At 39.2% G+C, this 20139-nt stretch overlaps 1 protein-coding gene across 11 annotated transcripts in view; it reads left to right on the plus strand.

Moving 5' to 3' along the window:
* sash1a (SAM and SH3 domain containing 1a) overlaps positions 1-18390 on the plus strand; it is a 158597-nt gene extending 140207 nt beyond the window's left edge. For 3 of the 11 annotated variants that reach the window (XM_017423276.3, XM_037981496.1, XM_037981495.1), the window contains exons 9-20: positions 856-991; positions 1162-2138; positions 4417-4491; positions 4686-4829; positions 6515-6647; positions 7228-7397; positions 8268-8477; positions 10160-10310; positions 10729-10857; positions 13227-14272; positions 15412-15543; positions 15763-18390. In XM_017423276.3, coding sequence (XP_017278765.1) covers positions 856-991; positions 1162-2138; positions 4417-4491; positions 4686-4829; positions 6515-6647; positions 7228-7397; positions 8268-8477; positions 10160-10310; positions 10729-10857; positions 13227-14272; positions 15412-15543; positions 15763-16023 — 3564 coding nt within the window. In that variant the 3' untranslated portion in view covers positions 16024-18390. The other 8 variants (XM_025007447.2, XM_037981498.1, XM_037981499.1 and 5 more) reach the window with 6 other exon arrangements.
* Positions 18391-20139: the final 1749 nt, after the last annotated feature.

The following is a 20139-nucleotide window of genomic DNA, read 5'->3' on the forward strand; positions in this document are numbered from 1 at the left end:
AAAATTTAGCTGATTCCGATCATGTGCTACGCAATCTTTGCATTTTTAGTTGTTCTTGTTTTTCAGTGTGCTAATGGTGTTTTGGCATTATTGCACCTACAGAGAAAGAAATTTCAGGATGCTGCTTTGGTGTTGTGGTGCTTATTTGTGAACATGTTCAGATTTTTGCTCGGAACAAGCCAGAGTTCTTAACATCATTCCTACTTCATGTTAAGAGCCATGCTTTTAAAGACAAATCTTTCTTGATATTTAAACCACTAAAAGATGATTAAACAGAACGCTAAGTTCTGCAGACTTGTTGTGTGTTGCACATTTGTTCACATCTGTCTCTCGACCCAAGTGGAGGTTTTGCTTTGGAAACCAGTGAGAAACAGAAACAAAGTCATTTGGTTGCTTGATGCCAAAAATTCAGCTCATCGCCACAGATTGAAGCAACAATGTCCAACTTAGGAGGAGCTCTTGTGTGTGCTGGTGTGCTATTGGAGCAACAGTCTTGGAAGGAATTTCACATTCAAAAATTCTTTAGAGAGATGATTTACTGAGCACAAATTTATACCAAATGATCTTCAGTACTTTTGATTATGTGTTCACTAAGTATATGCACTTCACACAATGCAGTGGGCCTCCATCCCTTCAGCCCATCAACTCTTACCTCACTAACTTTAATGTCATCCCAAACAAAACTCCCACCTCCTGTGTTTTAACATCATTCTTAAAACCTCTGAGTATATAAAAGTTGTTACTTTTGTTGCTCAGTAAATTTAAGACTAAATCCAAAATCTGTGCTCTTTTATGAAAACAGAAATTACCTCTGTTTTATTATGTGAACCCCTTTTTTTTGTTCTCTCCCAGCAGTCTCGTGAACAGTCAGATGACGAGCAATCCGAGGACTCTGTGAAGTTCAAACGGTTGCACAAATTGGTTAATTCAACACGCAGAGTCAGGAAAAAACTCATCAAGGTGGAGGAGGGCAAGAAGCATTCTACTGAAGGTCTGTGATTCTGTCTGATGAAATTTAGTGCCTCACAGTTCAACCTTGAGGAATTAGTTCTTAATTTTTTGCAAAATAATTGTTGATTACAAAGTATTCTCGGGGTTTAGTTATGTTTAACTCCTTCTGTAAATGAATCAATTTACTGATTATTTTGGTCTCTTCTTTAGATTTTCTGAATTTGGAGACGCCTCCCCGCTGTGAGGACAACACAGCTCTCTACACAGGAGTTTTAAAGAAGCCCCCGTTGCCCCAGGAGGCTTCTCTGCCATCCCTTATCCACGATCAGCTCTCACTGGACGGAGATTCGGACAGTTTGACGACCTCTCCATCCTCCAGCAGTCTGGACACCTGGTCTGGACACAAGCTGGTGAAGACCTTCAGCAAATCTTCCAGTACCCACGGTCTCATCAGGCCCCCAAGGAGAACCACGGTTGCATCGAGTGACCTGGGAGGGTCCATCTCTGGCGTAGCTGGCAGTGGCTCCTCCTTCTCAGAGATCGATGGCTGTGGTTTAGACGATGAGGGAAAGCTGCAACGCTCCACAACGGATGGCGAAATGAGGAAGGCCCTGAGCTCCATATCCCACGGGGTAAGTAACAACGAGGCCCTCTACGCCTTTTATGGCCTCACCAAACCTCGACCCAAACCCCATTCCCAGTCCCGCCTTCTCATCTCCCTGGATGATGGTCCACAAGGCAGCCCCAAACACCAACTTGCCAACCGCCACCATGGCAGCTGGACACACCGGAAACCCGACCCCAACTACGCATACTCCACCAAGCACCTGCTGTACCAGCGCTCGCGCAGTGCCAAATCCCCGATCTCTCCCCTGTCTGTCACCCCCTCTTCCCCTGTCCGCTGCGACGTAGCCAAATCAAAAGGTTTTGGAAGCGGCGGAGGGGGATGGGTGTTCCCTCCTCGCAGGCTGCGAGGCCGAACCGCAGTCAGCGAGCTGAACATCACCTATGTTGTAGAACGGAGCCTCTATGGCCACCTGAACTGGGCCCAGCTGGTCCGCCCAGTCACCCTCAGCCGCGCTGAGCGCCGCTGTCTGTTGGAGGAAGACCGTGAGGTGGACAGGAGGTGGGCGGCCAGCGTAGACCGCTGCACGAAGCGGGTGCTGTTGCGCATCCAGCAGAAGTCTGTGAGTTTGGACCACTAGGTTTAAATCGGCCGCCGCTCGTGAGCAGTACTTCAAAGTTGCAGAATAGCTCAGAGTTTGTACATTTAGATGAAGAGACTATATATAAATAGAGGAAACAGAACAGGTCTGTAGTCTTTATTATGCCCTTTTATTACATTGCATATTAAAAAATATAATTTTTTATGTTTTATGTGATGAAGACATCAAAACCTGGCATACCTTCCTCAGATCTAACTGCCCTTTGATGCCATCTTCTTTGACCTTTAAGTGAATGCCTTAAGCTTCAGTCCTTTTTATTTCAGCAGAATATGAAATGATTACAGAAAACGCAGTGCCCCACTTGGGAGGTTAAGTTTCATAAGTGCCTTTTATAAATGTCAGATCCCTGCAGAAAGTGCACTCGCGCATTCACACTGATCCCTGTGGGTGTAGGAAACATTGTACAAGCACTGAGCTGCTCATCCTAAAAAACTGCACAGCGCGGAGCCTCAGAGGCTTATTCAGTGAATGGCCTCATTAAGTCAGAGTCACTCACAGAACAATCATTATGTCTATCAATTTATAAATTGATGGTAAAAGTGAAAAATAGTATAAAAAGACTGAATAGGAAAGGAACTTTATTATCCTGCAGTGGTTGAAAATGTGAGTGAAAATGTTTTATTTAACCAGCTTGAAAATGGTCCCATGCACCGCCTGCACACTCCAGCAGAAGAAGAGATTATTGGAGAGTGAAAGGGAGGGGGTTTAGTGGAGCTATCCTGCAGCTTTGAGTGTATCTGAATCCTATCGTGTTCTGGTGAAATCACTGGAGGTCGCTCTCATCCAAACTCTTTTTATTTTGGTTGTTGCTTTTTTTATCCTTTTTTAAGGCCCGTGCCTCTATCGCAGATGTGGCTTCTTTTTGTTTTTGTTTTTGCTCCGAATTATTTTATAGAGACCTTGTTTGTTCTGGGTGCATGTCCATTCCATTGAACATCGCCATCACATTCTTTTTGGACATCTTTTTCAACATCCTCGTTCTCCAATCTGCTTTTTTTTTTACTGGGAAGCTGTGATGTGGACTGCAGCTGTGGACATGCAATGCCATCAAAGTTTATCAATGTGCAATTCTTTATACGCATTAGGATCATCTAAACTCTCTACGAAGCAAAAAGGAAATATCATCAAGCATTTTCCACACAAATGTTTTATATAAATGTTTATATTTGTGTGTGCGTGCAAAGTCAAAGTCTGTCAGTTTTATCACGCCATAGTCCCTTTTTTGTGTCTAGCCTTATTCTTGTGGGTTCCCCTAAAATCAAAATTCCTCTCGGATGAAACAGTGTTAGCACCCAGCTCACATGTTGTGCATGACCGCATACTGTGCCCATTTTTGCATTTCTCACATTTATATGCAAAAATGAACTGCGTCAGACTCATGTGCAAAAAAAGATGTGTCAGCTTTCTCTCCTTTTCACTGAAACATTTTCAGATAATATCCTAAAGATTATTAGACAGAGGTATTTGTAAAAATAAATTTTATGAAAATTAATTATAGCGTATCTTTAATATAAAAAAAACAGATTCTTGCTCTTATTTGCTCTTATCTGTCTTATTTGACAGATTCTTGCTCTTATTTAATTCTGCAGTTTCCAGAATTAAAGATTTACTGTTAGATCTGTTAGGATATTCATTCATTTTAATTTTACTTTACCTATGTACCTTAGCATATACGCAGCCTTCTGTATACAGTAATACTACTAATAATAATTTTTACTCCTCTTGTGCTACCTGTAACTTTATTTTTACACAGTTGACTGTTATTACAAAAAATGTTTTGACTATTTTTAATGCCAGACACCAGTCAAGCTAATCAAGCTAAAAAAATTTGTCGATTCCAATCACCTGTCAAGCAATCAGTGCATTTTTAGTTTTATCTTGAATTTTAGCTTTATTTCTTTAACTTTTTAGGCCACTCTTTTGTGCAGGGATTTAAGTTTTACAGCCCATATTGAGCCAACAGTGTAACAGCTCGTTTGGACTCTGCTGTAACACACTTTTAATAAAGGAGCTCATATAATAGTTTGTTACATCATGTCTGTTGGCTGTCCACAATCCCATAAGACATCATGCCACCCCTTATAAAGACCATACGTCCATGTGCATTAATCAGACTGCTGCCTGCGTTATGCTAAGCATGAGTCATTGTGAGTAGATCGAGTGGGTGTGGGTGGGAAGCCTGTTTTAATGTAACCTTACAAGTGTGACTCATTTGATTGTGTTTTGGTTCCCCCCGCAGAGAACATGCAGCTTTGGAGGCTTTGACCTGTCCAACCGTTCTCTCCATGTGGTCAACACGGGCTCCGAGGCCAATGTAAGTCCCTGCAGAGTTGCACAAGGCTTTGAGAAGCACAAGCTGAATTCCCCCTGTCACACCAAATCAGCTTTCGTTTATTTATTTACCCTTTGAATCCCTTGATTCTCCTTTATCCCGATCTGTTTTCCATCTGTCCTCATCTCAATCACTCCCACTCAACCTGCTTCTTTCTTCCTCTGTCATATTTACAGAATAAAGAGCAGGAGGCGATATACAGAGAGGTGGTCAAATCTCCCACCACATCGCGGATCTCACTAGGCAAGAAAGTCAAATCGGTAAAGGAGACGATGAGGAAACGCATGTCGAAGAAATACAGCAGCTCTCTGTCTGAGCAGGTTAGATAGACACACATGTGGATCCAGTTTCTGAAGGCTTTATTTGTGGAAAATCCAGATAACCTTTTAATGCAGTCTCTTATTTTAGGAGCTGGAAGGTACGCTCAAACAGTAAGAACAGTTGAAGCAGATCTTTATTTAAAATGGAGCTGAAAATACGTAGTTTGCAGTGAGCCACCTGTAAACCGTCAAGCAAACATTTAGATAATATTTTGCAGCTTTAACCACATGTTGAGTCCACAGGTTGTGAGTGGGTGGTGGTATTTGTGTTAGTTACAGGACAAACACAGATTCCTAAAACATATTCTCCCCTTCTCTTCTTGGATCTAGCAACGTTGGGTGGAGTGTTTTCTTCATGTTGAGCTCACGTTGTGATGTAATTGTCCCTCAGGCTTCCTCCCATTGTAGGAAGCAGAGAGACTGTACAAAGGCCGTCTCAGCCACACTGGCCTAGTTTTTCAGTGGCTTTATCACTTCTTGAACATTTGTGTTGAATGTGGAAGTAGTCTGCAAAACTAAAGGTTGTTGAAAATTTGACTTAAAGGGATAATTTGTGTTTTTTGAAACGGGGTTCTCTGGAATGGTTATGAACGATTAATATTGCATCTGTTTGTAGGTGACTTCAGTTTGGAGAAACAGTTTAATTTTTTGGGCATTTTTAAGATTGGGGTTGTTTTTAGACAGCAGCAACCAACTTTGTTCTTGTCCGCACTTGAATTAGCAATTAGTTCATCAGTTCGGTAAGAATTTAATTATTTCTCCAAAATTATACTCAAAGACGTATGTACAACAGGTAAGATATCAATTGTTCATAACCTTCATATTTTTCAAAATGGCTTGTTATTGATAACTTAAATATACTTTACTGGACAAACATAATATTATGAGGTAATCAGATGTTTATTTGTTGTTCCTCATTCAACTGTGAGAAACCATAGTCTCAAAATAGTTTTCTTTCAGTTCGTGTTTCTAGGAAGCATTAAAACCGCATTGCTGTAAAGGAAAGCAATGTGCTCAGTTTCCTAACTCAAGCCAGAACAGGAGCATCAATACAGAACACACTGCAGCAGAATAACTATTTTATCTCAGATTGATTGTTTTTACAATCACTGAAAGGCAGCATTGTAAATTAAAATACAGTTTGATTAACTGCAACATCTTTATTTGACCTGTAGCTGTGAGATTAAGGTTGTGAAGGAGAGAATTAAGTATTTTTTTCTGAAATGTTGTAAAATAGTGGGAGAATACTGCAGTTAGACTGATTCAAATGTGTTGCAAATATACTTAGACACAATGTTTCATCATATAAAGTTACACTCCATCTGACCATATCTTTGAAAGAGGCGTTTAAAGCGTTTAACAGACCACAGTGCCACCTAGGGGATTATTTGAACTTGTACAGAAAATGTTTCAGAATCATGCCATTAGACATCAAATGTTAACACACTGCCAATTTCTTTTGATATACGATGTATCCTAAATAATCTTAGGGGAATTTTTTTTTTATTTTAAATTAAAAATAGTTTGCAGAATGCCTCCTTGTTGTTCATGATTCAGTTTTGTGTTTGTACACTTGTTTCGTGTGTGAAGGTAAAAAAAAGAATGCAATGTTTCATCAACCTCATCTGTCTTATTTTTTGTTCTTTCTCTTCTGTTTTTTCCTCCACTTTATTCCCATCTTTTAGTCCAGTCCTGATGGGGCGCCTGGCTCCCCGCAGTCACCTCTGCCAGACACCGACTCCTTGGAAAAACCAAAGCTAAAGGCAGGAGGCTCAGTGGAAAGCCTGCGGAGTTCACTCAGCGGACAGAGTTCAATGAGTAGGAAAGCTCTTTATTTAAAAGAAGTAACTTTCTGATATGAAAACTTTAATGTTTTAGTGTTTTAAAACAGAAAGAAAACATATTTTTATTGATCTACTTCAGGACAATCTGAAGTTGTAACACTAGATGGAGCTGGTAGCAAGTGGTGTTCATCAAACGCGGAGTGTTGACTCTCAGCTCTAAATATTAACTGTTTTGAATTCTCAGGTCATTTTATCCAATCACATTATGTGTTTTGTGGATAAAGTACTCTTCAGCCCTTTTTTGGGCTGTCTGCCAGCAATTCAAAGCCACAAAACACAGAGATGCAACGTGTTTCCTATCCAGTTCCCTCATGCTGAAATAAATTTAAAGAAAACCTGTGATTATGACTTAAAGCTTCCTGAGACATGCATTTTATTACATTGTAAACACAGAGATTTTTTCTATAATATTTGGGTCGGTTGTGTTTACATGGAGTCTGAGTGCAAAGCCACAGTTTATCTTCTGTTTTAACTGCCCCTTTTTAAATATAAACTGACCAGTAGCAGATTTACAATTATTTTAAAGTTGATGTAAATGGTCTTTTTGTGTCCAGGTGGTCAGACAGTGAGCACCACTGACTCATCAGCCAGCAACAGGGAGAGTGTGAAATCAGAAGATGGAGACGATGAAGAGCCGCCTTATAGAGGACCGTTCTGCGGCCGGGCCCGAGTCCATACGGACTTCACTCCCAGCCCCTATGATACAGACTCACTCAAACTGAAGGTACAGTCTTTTTTCGAGTCACACCACATTGTACCTTTTACAATATTTAGACTTTTTGACCCAACAAAGTTATGCTGTTAGTGTAGATTCTCAGTCATCCAGGACATGAAGATGCTGAGAGATCTAACTATTTACTCTTTTTTTTTTTTTTTTTTAAATGTTGTTTTTGTTATGCGTTTCCTGAAGACATTTAGCTTTTCATTAAAGGAACTTTCTCAATTGAAACTGAAAAGTTCAGAATTCAAGCTTTAAAACTGCTGTGAGTTTCTCTGTTTATGCAAGCTGAACTCACATGCAAATCACTCTCTGTCCAGAGGGTTGTTAGGTGTTTGTTGGCCTGGTCCACATGAGAAAGGTTTTGGTTCATTTTGTTTGCCTCTTCACTTCATTCATGTGTCCAGTCCAACAAAGACTGCAGTGAGCCTCAGGGAGGAGGGGAGGGAGGGTGATTTGCATGTGAGTTCAGCTTACATAAACAAAGCAACCTGCTGCAGTTTAAAAGCTAGGAACACCAAATGAGAAAGCTCCAGGGTCCTTGGATGAGAACTGTGAGGTATACAGGTAATAATAATAATAATAATAATAATAATAATTCTACCATCTTTCAAAATAAAAAGCTCTTATGATGAGACTTTCTTTGACTAAAGTTGAAATTTTGTTATTACAGAGATAATACAGTTGTGTATTGTTGCCAAAGTCCATTTCCATATTTATTTACCCTATTGATTCAAATTTGAATCAAATCTAACTTTTAACAGTTTAGCAGCCATTTGGTATTAGTTATTTAACTTTAGCTGTTTTAACATCATGCAGGGTCATGTTCAAAATGCTTTTGTCTGGTAACCCTTAACCTTTTCTGCATTTCTTCAGCGAGGGGATGTGATCGACATCATCAGTAAGCCCCCTATGGGAACATGGATGGGCCTGCTCAACAACAAAGTGGGCACATTTAAGTTCATCTATGTGGATGTGCTGAACGAGGAAGAGGAGAAGCCCAAGAGGCCCGTGAGGAGGAGGAGGAAGGGCCGACCCCCCAAACCCACATCAGTGGAAGACCTGCTGGAGCGCATAAATCTCAAGGTGGGGTATCAGGCACAGTAGATCACAGGCATCATTATCTAGCATTTATTATAAGGTATCTTTGACATATACTTTCAGACCAGTTCAAGTATTAGATGAGTTCACAAATCAGGTTATTGCTCAGTTAATGAAAGAGAAGCTCCAGATTCTCAAATTCACACAGAGACAAACATAGTGTGCCCAATTACAGGCTGCACGGCTTAGGATGTCTGATTTGACACTAACTCACAAACATTAACACCCCCAGTGTGACAACCCTACCCTTGCAAAACGCTTGGTTCTTTTCATCAAAACCTACACATGACTCTGAGCTGTCATCTTCTCCCACTGAAGCAGCCTGCAGGCTTCTCTTCCTCATATAGAGATAGAGACTTCCTGTGGGTTGTCTGTTTTCATCTCTGTCCAACTCTTTGGTCGAGTCACAGATGAGTAATTATTGCTGCTTGAGAGCTGTGAATCTACTTGTTACAAGTGCATCGGGGTTCTTGTACTTAACAAGTTCGACTAAACACACACAAAGCAATTTGAAACATATTTGTATTGACTTGTATTTTTATCACATTTTTTAATTGCTCTTTCTCGCTTGTATGGTTTTAAATGAAGAAACAAAGCTTGACATTAAACCAATAGTTCAGATCTTTTGAAGTGGGATTCTGTGAAAACCTCCAAACTGAGGTTGTTCAGAAAGCTATCTACTACAGGTAAGGTACTAATTATTCATAACCATTCCTCAGTAAATCCACTTTAAAAAACCTCAACTATTGCTTTAAACTTTCTCACATAAACTACATTGCTGAAAAAAATTGTACCACAAGCGACAAAATAACTTCATTTATTTTCTAATTAAACAAAACTATAACTTTAGAAGACAGATATGTATATCACTCAAGAAATAGTTGACACTATCTTCAGTAAGTCTTGTCTACCTCATTTGTATATTTATTGCTCAGTACTATAATTTCTCAGGAAGTTCTTCGCTTAGTTCTGACAGTGTAGGTCCATCATTTATTAGTAAAGATGTTGACTCTCTGTTCTCAGAAACTGATCCCTGTAAGCCACATAAATAAAACCTGAACTACAGTTGACATATTATAGCCAAAGAAGGTTTGCTTTAATATTTAAGCCCAAATTTGTGACAGTGCCTGTCTGGAAAGTACAACTCTCTCCTCTGTGATGTTTTATTGTTGCTATATTCACAACATATTCTGAGTAAGAAGACCCTGCTGCCTGTGTTTGTGTTCACTGGTGGTACTTTGTTTAGTCCAGCCTCATCCAGCAGAAATAGCACAAAGACACATGGTTCACTTCTGTGGATTCTGCCATTATAATTAAAGGTCCTGCTGAATGTTTTGGTCACACGAGTGTAGAACAAAAGTGGATGCAGTTATGAGTAGTTGACTGATGCCAGCTGACTTTGAGCTCACAAATAGGGTGTATCATAAGCTTTTTTTCTTGTCATCTCAGTTATCACAGAAGCCTGGGTGTGTTCGGGTGCACCACATTGTCTTCTGTGCTTGATGGTTTCCTCTTCATGTCGTTAGTCTATTTTTCCAACTTCCGTTTGCCATTTAGGATCTAAAAATCAACTCTTCACCCATACACAGTGTGGGTAGTTATTTCAGACAGCAGTGGGAATTCAGCCAAAGAAACTTAAAACTAAAAGGATTTTTCCTGTAACACAGGAGCATATGCCCACTTTCTTGTTCAACGGCTATGAGGACTTGGACACGTTCAAGCTGCTGGAAGAAGAAGACCTGGATGAGTTAAATATCAGAGATCCTCAACACAGAGCTGTGCTGCTCACCGCTGTGGAGCTGCTGCAGGAGTATGACAGTAAGTAGGCTGAAAAGTACTTTTTAGCATTTTGGAGAAGGTCTACGAGAAATCAGTCAATGATGAACCTTTGGGTGTGTGTGTGGGGGTGGATAAAACAGAAAATGCACACCTTTTTTTAAAAAGGTTTTTCCCCATATTTTAAAAACTTTTATCTTTCAGTAGAAATAGTTCTAATACCACTGCACAGTCACACTCTGACAGACATGCATTTCAGGGGAATCACTGAAAACCAACTAAACAGAGACTAACAGGGAATGTTGAAACTTGGTTGAAAAGTTATTCAAAGTGTGGTATTTTAAAATAGAAAACATCTTTTGGCCTTAGAGACAACCATACAATAGTATGTTTAATATAAACTGAGTACAGTGAGTTAATTACTGATGAACTGTGTCCTCTTGTGTCTCACTGCGAGCAGGCAGCAGTGATCCGGAGCGCTCCGGTCTGTCAGGCTCCCAGGAGAAGCTGCTGTCCGACGGTCGGGGCCTGGTGGGTGACTCCCCGAGGGACTCCGGGTGCTACGAAAGCAATGAGAATTTGGAAAATGGTAATGATTGCTTTGCTTAGTCACGTCATCAAACCCAAAAAAGAAAAACAAACAAATGACAATTACTTTATCTCTAGCTTAGTCCTTGTATCACTCCTTCTCCTCTTATGCTTGCTTTTGCCCACCCTGCTCCTTTGAATCAACATCAGCAACTCTCTTCCTGCCAAATCTGTCCCCAAGCTGCTTTAGAGAAAAGAGATCCCCTTTAACTTTGCTTTCACTCCACTCTTCTTCACTACTCTTTCCATCCTTTAGGCATTCTGTGGCCTCAGTGCCAAAGTCCACTTGTAGCTGAGAGGGAGCCAGGCTCCAGACTACTAAGACTAGTCCACCCCTCAATGCTGGGAGCACAGAGGGAGAGACTTGCCCCGGTGCGCAGAACTGTTCTAACGAGAACAAGCTCGCTGCCCAGTTGTGGACACGTGTTCCCTGCTGGCCCACCTGTGGCTTCAATGTCCACAGGTGGATGCCAGGAAGATGATTGTGAGCTCATAGAATACTTCTGTTGAGGCTTTTCAGAATGTGACATCAAGAAAGAAAAGAAAATTGGATTATGTTGAAGTCGGTAAACACTTGTGTTTTCTTGCAGTGGTGATTCTGTAGGCTTAGAAGCAAATGTATAAGTGAGGAAGCAGAACGGTGCTACAATTTCATCTCATTTCAACATGTCACTTTTCTTGTGCTTATAGTGAATACATTGCACAGATATACAGTATGTGCCTGAAGTGATGTGGATAAAAATATTTTTCCACTGATAGTATAAAAGAGTTCTGATTCTAAAACCTTACTGAGGTCTTATGTTTTTGTTTTTTTATTATTATTATTTTCTGCTTCTCTTGAGATTGCTGTGTCTCTCTGCTAATGCCATCTTTTTTCATTCAGAGCTCTTTTAACAGCTCCATAACTCATAAATCACTGCTTTGTCTTGTTCCTGTCTCTGTATGGTCCCAGTGTAACTGCTGGTTTCTCCTTCATGTGTAACATGTGGCATTCAGGTGCACCAATATGCCACAGTAGAAATTTTTAAAAAGTGCAATAAAAGGATTTCTCTTAAATAATAAAGGGACTCTGGTGCTGCTTCATTTCTTTTTTTTCTGTCTGTTTTTTTTCCATGCCACTAAACTCTTCTCAAAGTTGCTGCCTAACATGTAGTAGGTGTTTCTTTTTGCGAGTCCAGGGTTCCACAGCCCTATTTTCAGGACAGTACATTAGTATTCAGTATAAATATTTCACAAATTCAAATTTCATCCTTTAAAAAAGTTACTGTGGAGCCCTGAACATCTGCACTTTGTTCAATAAGCTTTTTTTGAACTTACAAATTTCATTCCTGTTTCTAGACATAGCAATTCTTTCTCATACTATCAAATGTCCTCTAAAGTAACTCACTGTCTGTATATGTAAACAGAATTTGGTACTGATTCATAAAATGCAGGCATTCATATTAGGTGAGTGGTCCCCATATTAACAAGTCATTACAACTGTTTATTGTAATTGTTTGTATTATATAAACTTATTTTCACTTAAATACTTTTTCAAACTGAAGTCATAAAATCACCACATCTACTCTTCTTTATTTTATTGTCTCCTAATTTTGTCTCAAATTAAGAAAAAAACTCACTGACCAGCTGTGAATTTAGGCTCATTTGTTGGAACTTTAAAGTGAGTAAATCCGCTAATGTAACAAAATGATTGTATCAAACATTTTGATACATCCGGAAGCTGCTTAAACATTTTTTGGCCATCCATCACTTGACTGTAAACCTTTCATACCACTGTTTAAAATCCTTGGCAGACCACACTATGTGGCTTTCTTCCATTTCATCCATCCATTTTGCTCTTAAGCTGAAGGATAGATGGTAAGTTGCTTCATCCTTTTGTTGTTCTTTTTTTTCTAAGGCATTTCATCCAGATAACTTGATGTGGAATTACTGCTTTTACAACAACTAATCTGTCAGTCAGACAATGAATCAAAAAGCTTATCTTATCCCAGTGGCAACCAAACATTTATTATTTTTTCAGAAATACGTCTGCTTTTGATTGTCCCTTATCGGCTGCATTTTTGTTTGAAAATGCAGTCGTTTCTTTCCCAGGCCCATGGCAGACTTGATAAAATAATTGGTGCAGTCAGTTTATTTGCACTAATTTCAAGTATTTGTGTTGTTCATATTTATTTTTCTCCACGTTCTTTGTTACACTTTTTTGCCATTGATTGCAGACATAATTACAAAGTTAAAAAAGAAAAGAAAAAGGCATCCAAGAAAAATTCTGAGTCATGCACAGTGTGAATAATAAGCTTTCTATTAATCTTCTTTTCAATAAGTATAAAAGTTTTTACATCTCAATTCTAAGCAAGGATTTGTATTTTGCAGGTAAAAACAGGAAAACTTCCCGTTCCAGTCGTTCATCAGCAGGACTGCAGTCTCCAGACTACCCCACACTGCCCCTGACTTTTTCTTCAGAGGCTCTGCAACAGAACAGCAAAAACCAACACCCAAAGTTTCCAAAAGGCTTCTTTGTCAAGCCTTCCCTGAAAGGCTTCAACTTTCGGGGAGTGCGTAAAGCCCAAAGACGGTCACCTATCCCAGCCAGCCGCAGCTGTGAGGACCTCGACGGTCCCCCACCACCCACTGGACCCTGGAAACGTTCCCACTCTCTGGGAGATCTCAACTGTGAGCAAAACTTAGAACAGAAAGATGATCTGAGGGTTGTGCTCAAACCCACAAAAGAACCACCTAGATTAGGCAACAACAGTCCCATCAAGGTGTTTAGGGAGGAACGTTCTCCAGTTAAAGGTATGCCTCCAACAATAAGCCCTAAAGGGAGATCTAGTAGACCACCCATACCCTCCCAACTTTCTCTTCGCTCCTCATGTCCGACAATCCAGTCCTCCAACCCTACTGAACCTCTCTCCAGTCCCACTCCAAGTCCTCCTGATTCTAGTGCAAGCGGGGAGAGGGTCATCCTGACTCATACCAAAAAGCCTCCCATCCCGCCTCCTGTTCCTGCCAAGAAATCTAAAGAAAGACTAGCCAATGGCATACGTCACCCATCTCTATCCTTGTCTTCCTCGCCATCCCCCACTGCCTCGCCAACACACTCCCTTAACCGTTCTCAACCAAGCAGTCCCATAATCCACAGCTGCAGCCCCAGCCCCATCCTCAGTGCCCCTGCTCTCCCTGCCAAGACCATGAGCACACCAGCGAGTCCATGTGCCACCTCTTCGGCGTCATCTATAGGTGAAGAATCAGACACAGCACCAGCTGTACAGCCTCCATGGCTCTCAGATCTTGGAGGTAAAATGGCTGTTACGAGGAAGCTTTCCCACACCAAGATGAATCCTGATCTGCACACCCTGCTGGAACAACGGCTGCAGGCTGAGGGCATCGATCTGACCGAGGAGCCTTACTCTGACAAGGTTAGCAATCCATCAATGGAAACATAAGACAAGAATATCACTTTACAGTAATTGGTCTTTTCATAACATTTTTTTAAGCTAAATAATAGATCAACTTTACTGAAGTAGTGCAGTGAAAAGCTCAATTGTAAAAGAACCATATTGTTGTTGGCACACAACTGAAACATTTCAAGTCATATTTTCCACAGTTAGTATGAAAAGTCAAAGACACTTCTTGGCTAACTTGTTTGGCGTCGGGCTTCTTTAGCGCTTTTAGCACTGTAGCATGCCTAACTTAACTCAGTCATAATTTGACTTTAGCTTGAGTCCAAATTGTTCTCTGTTGAGGCCAATAACATCAGCGGCTCACTTCAGAACTTGGCAGTCAGTTTCAAAGCAGGCACAAATAGAACTTAGTCTGTGTGCTTCTTGTTGTGTGAATATGTTTGGGTGAGGAAGTGTGTATGTGCAACAATAAATACGCTGCTCGGAGCTGAAGAGGAAAAGACTGTGGCTTCAGACTCACTGTGATGCGGTTCAGATTGCTAAGTTTATGGGCTGAATCTGACTGAAGGCAGACGGGGTCATAAAAACTTTTGGCACTCTTTAGACCTGTCTCAGCCTCTGAAACATGGTGGAGCCCCTAAGACTGGCAGGAAAACTACACATATTCAAAGGGATGAGGTGCGAAAAAGTGCCTGAAACCACAGCAAAGCTCTACTTGAGACTTGAGAGGCAATTTTTTGCTGTAGTGTGGTGTTTTATTTAGGTAATTTAATGAGCATTTTACTGTATTTTCCTGTAAAGATTTATTTGAGTTATTAAAGCAAAAAAATATATTTTTTAACATGTTTTTAAAGGTACAAAGTACTCTACAAGAATTGGCAAGGATGGTTTCGTCTGTTATTTACAAAAACAACAAATGTCAGGCATATTTGAAGACCATCACAAAGAGGAAAGTTTGGTTTTGAAGGCAGATAAAGACCTGATGTTCTGTAGACTTCTATAAAATTGGGGCAGGTACAGCTGAGTGCAGTCAGCATGATTTTGAATAAACTGGACTAGTGGACTCTGGTATTTTACATGTTTTTTTCTTCTGCAAAATGTAGATTTGTATGGTTTGATAATTAACTTGTGATTCTCCACCTTTTTCACATCAGCATGGCCGATGTGGCATCCCTCAGGCCCTTATACAGCGTTACTCCGAGGACTTGGAGCAGCCCGCCAAAGATGTGGCCTCCACAATGGACCAGCTCAGAGTTAAAGAACTTCGTAAACAACACCGCATGGCTGTAAGGCAACAATTACATTCTTAGGGGGAAAGAAAATGGAAAAATCTTCTTAGATTATTATTCTAGAATAATATGTATTCAGGTTATTTTCAGTGGTAATTTTCTTTTATATGAAGATGTTGAAATGGTCAAGAACAAGAAATATAAGGCTTGCAGTTGCTAGGTAGTTTAATACTACCTGCAATATTGATCTAATATCTTTCTCTCCATGTCACTCAGATCCCTTCTGGAGGCTTGACAGAGATGGGCCGAAAACCTGCACCCATAGGTAACGTCAGCACCGTCTCTGACTGGCTCGTTTCCATTGGCCTGCCCATGTATGCCTCATCTCTGGCAGCGGCAGGCATCGACACACTGAGTCGCGTGGCCATGTTAACAGAGAGCAGTGTGTGGGAGGCTGGGGTGCGGGATGAAAGACACGCCCGTCGCCTGATCAGTGAGGCCAGATCAGTCAATGCTCACAGGGAGGCGCGGTCCTAAGCTTGAAATCTACTCATTAGTTTGTAACATCTCACTTAAACTTGACCAGAAGAGTGGCCACAGAACTAAACGACCACAGTCGTGACCACATTGCTATAATACTTCCTTTCTTGCACACGTCAGAACACTTACTATGAGCTACCCAGCTCTGTGACCCTCTCTCTTTGACACTTTGACCTTTCTTAAATGTTTACGGCATTAAGGAGTTCCTCCCAACAGCCAAGACAAGATATCAGATGCCTTTAAATGAAAAAAAGACTGACACACAGAATGGATGGCTTCCATTCTGGCGACACCCACAAAGTCTTGGAGCTGCCTTTAGGATGATAGCACACTCTTTTGTAGGATCAATGTGTTTGTTTTTTTCTCTCTCTTGATCCAGAAAGATGGTTTGTTTCTTATATATTCTATGAGCAAAGTGTATTCATCTCACGTGGCAAGGCAGCATATTCTGAAAGTAAAATCTGGACTTTCAATAAACTAAACCAACTCCAAACATTGGATAACAGGTGGCTTTTATGTATCATGTTTCTGTATTATAGCATAAAGCACATCTTAATTTTCAAATGATCTATATATTAAAAGTTGTGTTTGCATTTTGAATGTTACAGCCTTTTTGGAGGCCAGCTCTCAGTCATTTCTTAGACAAAACTGTTGACATCATTCCTCTGTATTTCTCATTTTACTGTAGCCTACATATTTTCTTCCTGCTGTGTATCTATCTAGGATGTATATCTTGCTCTAACATCAAGAGTCTTACAGAAACCTTTCTTTTTCTTTTCTTTTTTTTGGCTGTAGTAATCACAATCACACTTTACGGAAACAGTACATTCCTTGTTCTAAGAAAAGGACATTTTAAATTGCCTTACCAATATGAATGAATTGCTACAAGACGTAGCTTTGACGACATCATGACTGAGACAGAACAGTGCCAAAACTGCAGTCTTTTTTTGTTCTCAGTTTGTTTGCAACAATTTCTTTTTTTTTTATACACACATGCAGCCAGTTACTGTTGATGATGTACATAGATGTGGACCAAAGACAATGTTTGAGGTTTAATTTAAGTCTTCGTTCCAGTGAAGCCCAGATGTAAGACCTCTGGCAAAGCACAGAAATTGTCCCATGTTGAACTTCTCTTGGAATACATTGGACCACATTTGTTGTACATGTTGCAAAGAAAAATTGATAATGCTCACAAGATCCAGATGAAAATCCTAGCTGTTGTATCAGAAATGTATTGACTGACTATATTTAAAATTAAAGTATTAGAGCTCTTAAGGAGCATTTTAAAGTTCAAATCAGTGTCAGAACAAAATTGGTTCCATGTCAAAGAAAATTAAAAGACATGCTAAAAGAAATCTGACATCAAATATGAATTTGACTTCAACATTCAGCAAACCAGTATTGAAATTTAAATACACAGAGGAGTCAGAGTGTTAGAACGTTTGGGGGCTAAAAGGGGAAAAAACTAAATAGAAAATAACCAGAAACTTGTTATTCATTCAGTTGTGTATTCTGCATGAAACTGAGCAAAAAGTAAAGCCTGTTTGTGTGTTTATTTCTTTTTATGTTTCAGCAGTCATATTATTGAACACCAGAACCGAGCTGAAGAATTATTCTTTGAATTTCATATTTGAAAACTTGTTATTGCTAAGTTCAAAAGTTGTTTTTTGCTGTGGGCACTTGAAAGATAGATATTTGATGCCTTTTTTTCTCTCCGCAATCAAAGTGGTGCTCTGGGAAAGTGAGGATGAGGCGGAGGATCAGGATTAACCAAGTAAAAGACCCAAGAAGTGTTGTATAAAGAAATAGAAATACTGACACTGTAAATGCACTTTAGACGGTAAATCTAGCAGTTTAATAGGCAAATTTGGTTACATTTGTTCACAGGTCCATAAATGGACACTTGTCAGGTATTGTAAAGGGTTTCATTGAGTTATGCTGTATTTTCTTTTTTTTTTTTTTGCATTGAGTTCTCAATGCCAATTTACCCATGATGAGTTAACCTCCATTTACTTCCAGTTTGTGTTTAGTCTTATGAAACTAAATTCTTAATTACATATATGAAATGCTTAGCAGACATTGCACATTCAGTATATGTAATTGATATTTAAATAAATTATTTTTTTTCTTTTTCTTTCATATCCTCTGTAATTAGCTGTACTATATGAATAGCAATACCTTTCTCCATATTGCTCTTGTCAGTAAGAAGCTACAGTATGTATTGTAAAATATATGTACAAAATATTTTATTTGTTTTTTCATCTACCTAATGATTGTCCATACGGATTTGCTTGTGTATTGAAACAACAAAAGTAATGTCCATAACTATTTGTCATTCTAAAATAAAAACAGATTCTTGCTATATATGCTGACTCTTTAATTGTTTCCATGAGGATAACACACAGCAATGCTAAAACAGTCAGTAAGAGAAAGATGTGGGCACAGCCTCCTGGCTTTTTTCATCAAGCTTGTAAACTGGGACCCTACAGTTTGGCCTTTCTCAATTAGATATTATAAATAAATATTAAAGTTGTGTGGCTTTTTACAACAAAGGAAGAATACAATGACTTCATTTAATTCTAACAAGTCTGCCAAACATCTTTGGTTTAAATTAATACTGAAGTTTTTATAGCTTTGGTCAAACAAAAAGGATAATAATAATTAGTAACCATGTTGACATGTTGTATAACTGAATAACAAACTCCTGTGCATTTGTGCAGAAATAGGGGGCTGCAAGGACTGCAGATGCCTCACATGCACACACACACATATACATACACATCACCCCTTGTGACATCTGTGAGATATGCAACTTAACTCAGCTGTAAGTTTGCACAAACAGCAGTAACAAAAATAAAATAAAATTGGGTGCTAACAAAAACATAGCTAGCAGGAGGACAACATTAAAATTAACACAACAGAAAACAAATTAGTTTTATTGTTCCTCTTTTCATACACTGCCATTTGCATTCTAGCACAGCTAACCACCACAGAAAGTTAGAAAAATAGCAGTTTAGTGGTGTGTTCCATTTGTACGCTGATGTCAGATTTTACAAGTTTAAAGTGAGAAAAATCCACCAATGCTGAGTTTAACATAAGCCCTCCTACTTCAAAACTAGTTTTTGTGCCTTCTTGCTCCTTTACATTTAGTAGCATCAAAGCTTCTGCTGATTTAGCCCTCTGAAACAAAAGGCTGTAATTTGTGATCTTGTGTCTGGCTTGTGATACCTCATTTAGAAAACTACACACATCTGTTCAGGACCAAAGACGACAAGGTCCACAACAGATCAACTCTGCAAGTCAAATGCCTGATTGTTGCAGTGCAGCTGTTGTGTTAGGTTTGTCTGCTTTTATTCATGTCAATAAGTCTTGAATAGGTGGAGATCAGACTATAAACCCGAGTTAAATTGTGTTTTGTTCCAACACCATCTGAAATTATTTAATTTTTATATCAACTTTGCTCAACAAATCCCAAACAAGATGTTTGGGATTTGTTCAGGAAACGAAACAGGCAGAAAAAGTTAAATCGAACTTTTTCAGTTTTTGTTGACTTCCCTTGTCATTATTTTTATTATTATTATTTTTGCATGGATACAGTGTATTCTTGTCACCTGTATTGAGAATTTGCAATTCAAAAACTAATATAGATACTGTATATATGTATATGAAGACAATCTAATCAAAATATCAATTTGTTGAGTATGTTTTGAAAGAATACTTAAAGCTGAGGTCTGTTAATCTGTTAATACATTAGTTAATTTGTGCCTTAAGTGAAGGCTGATCTGTAAATTTAGAAGACAAATCCAGCTGTCTGAACTTCTGGCTTCCAGTGTTATTCCCATTGCACAGTGCATTGATTCTTACTGAGGAAAGATAAACTTAATTAAGGAGCTGCCTAATTCCAAAGCATGTGCTCTTAGTTCAAACATACAGGTGCTGGTCATAAAATTAGAATATCATGAAAAAGTAGATTAATTTCAGTAATTCCATTTAAAAAGTGAAACTTGTATATTATATTCATACATTACATACAAACTCATATATTTCAAATGTTTATTTCATTTAATTTTGATGATTACAAATGACAACAAATGAAAATCTCAAATTCATCAT

The sequence above is a fragment of the Kryptolebias marmoratus genome, linkage group LG19 (genome assembly GCF_001649575.2).
Source record: "Kryptolebias marmoratus isolate JLee-2015 linkage group LG19, ASM164957v2, whole genome shotgun sequence".
NCBI lineage: Eukaryota > Metazoa > Chordata > Actinopteri > Cyprinodontiformes > Rivulidae > Kryptolebias > Kryptolebias marmoratus.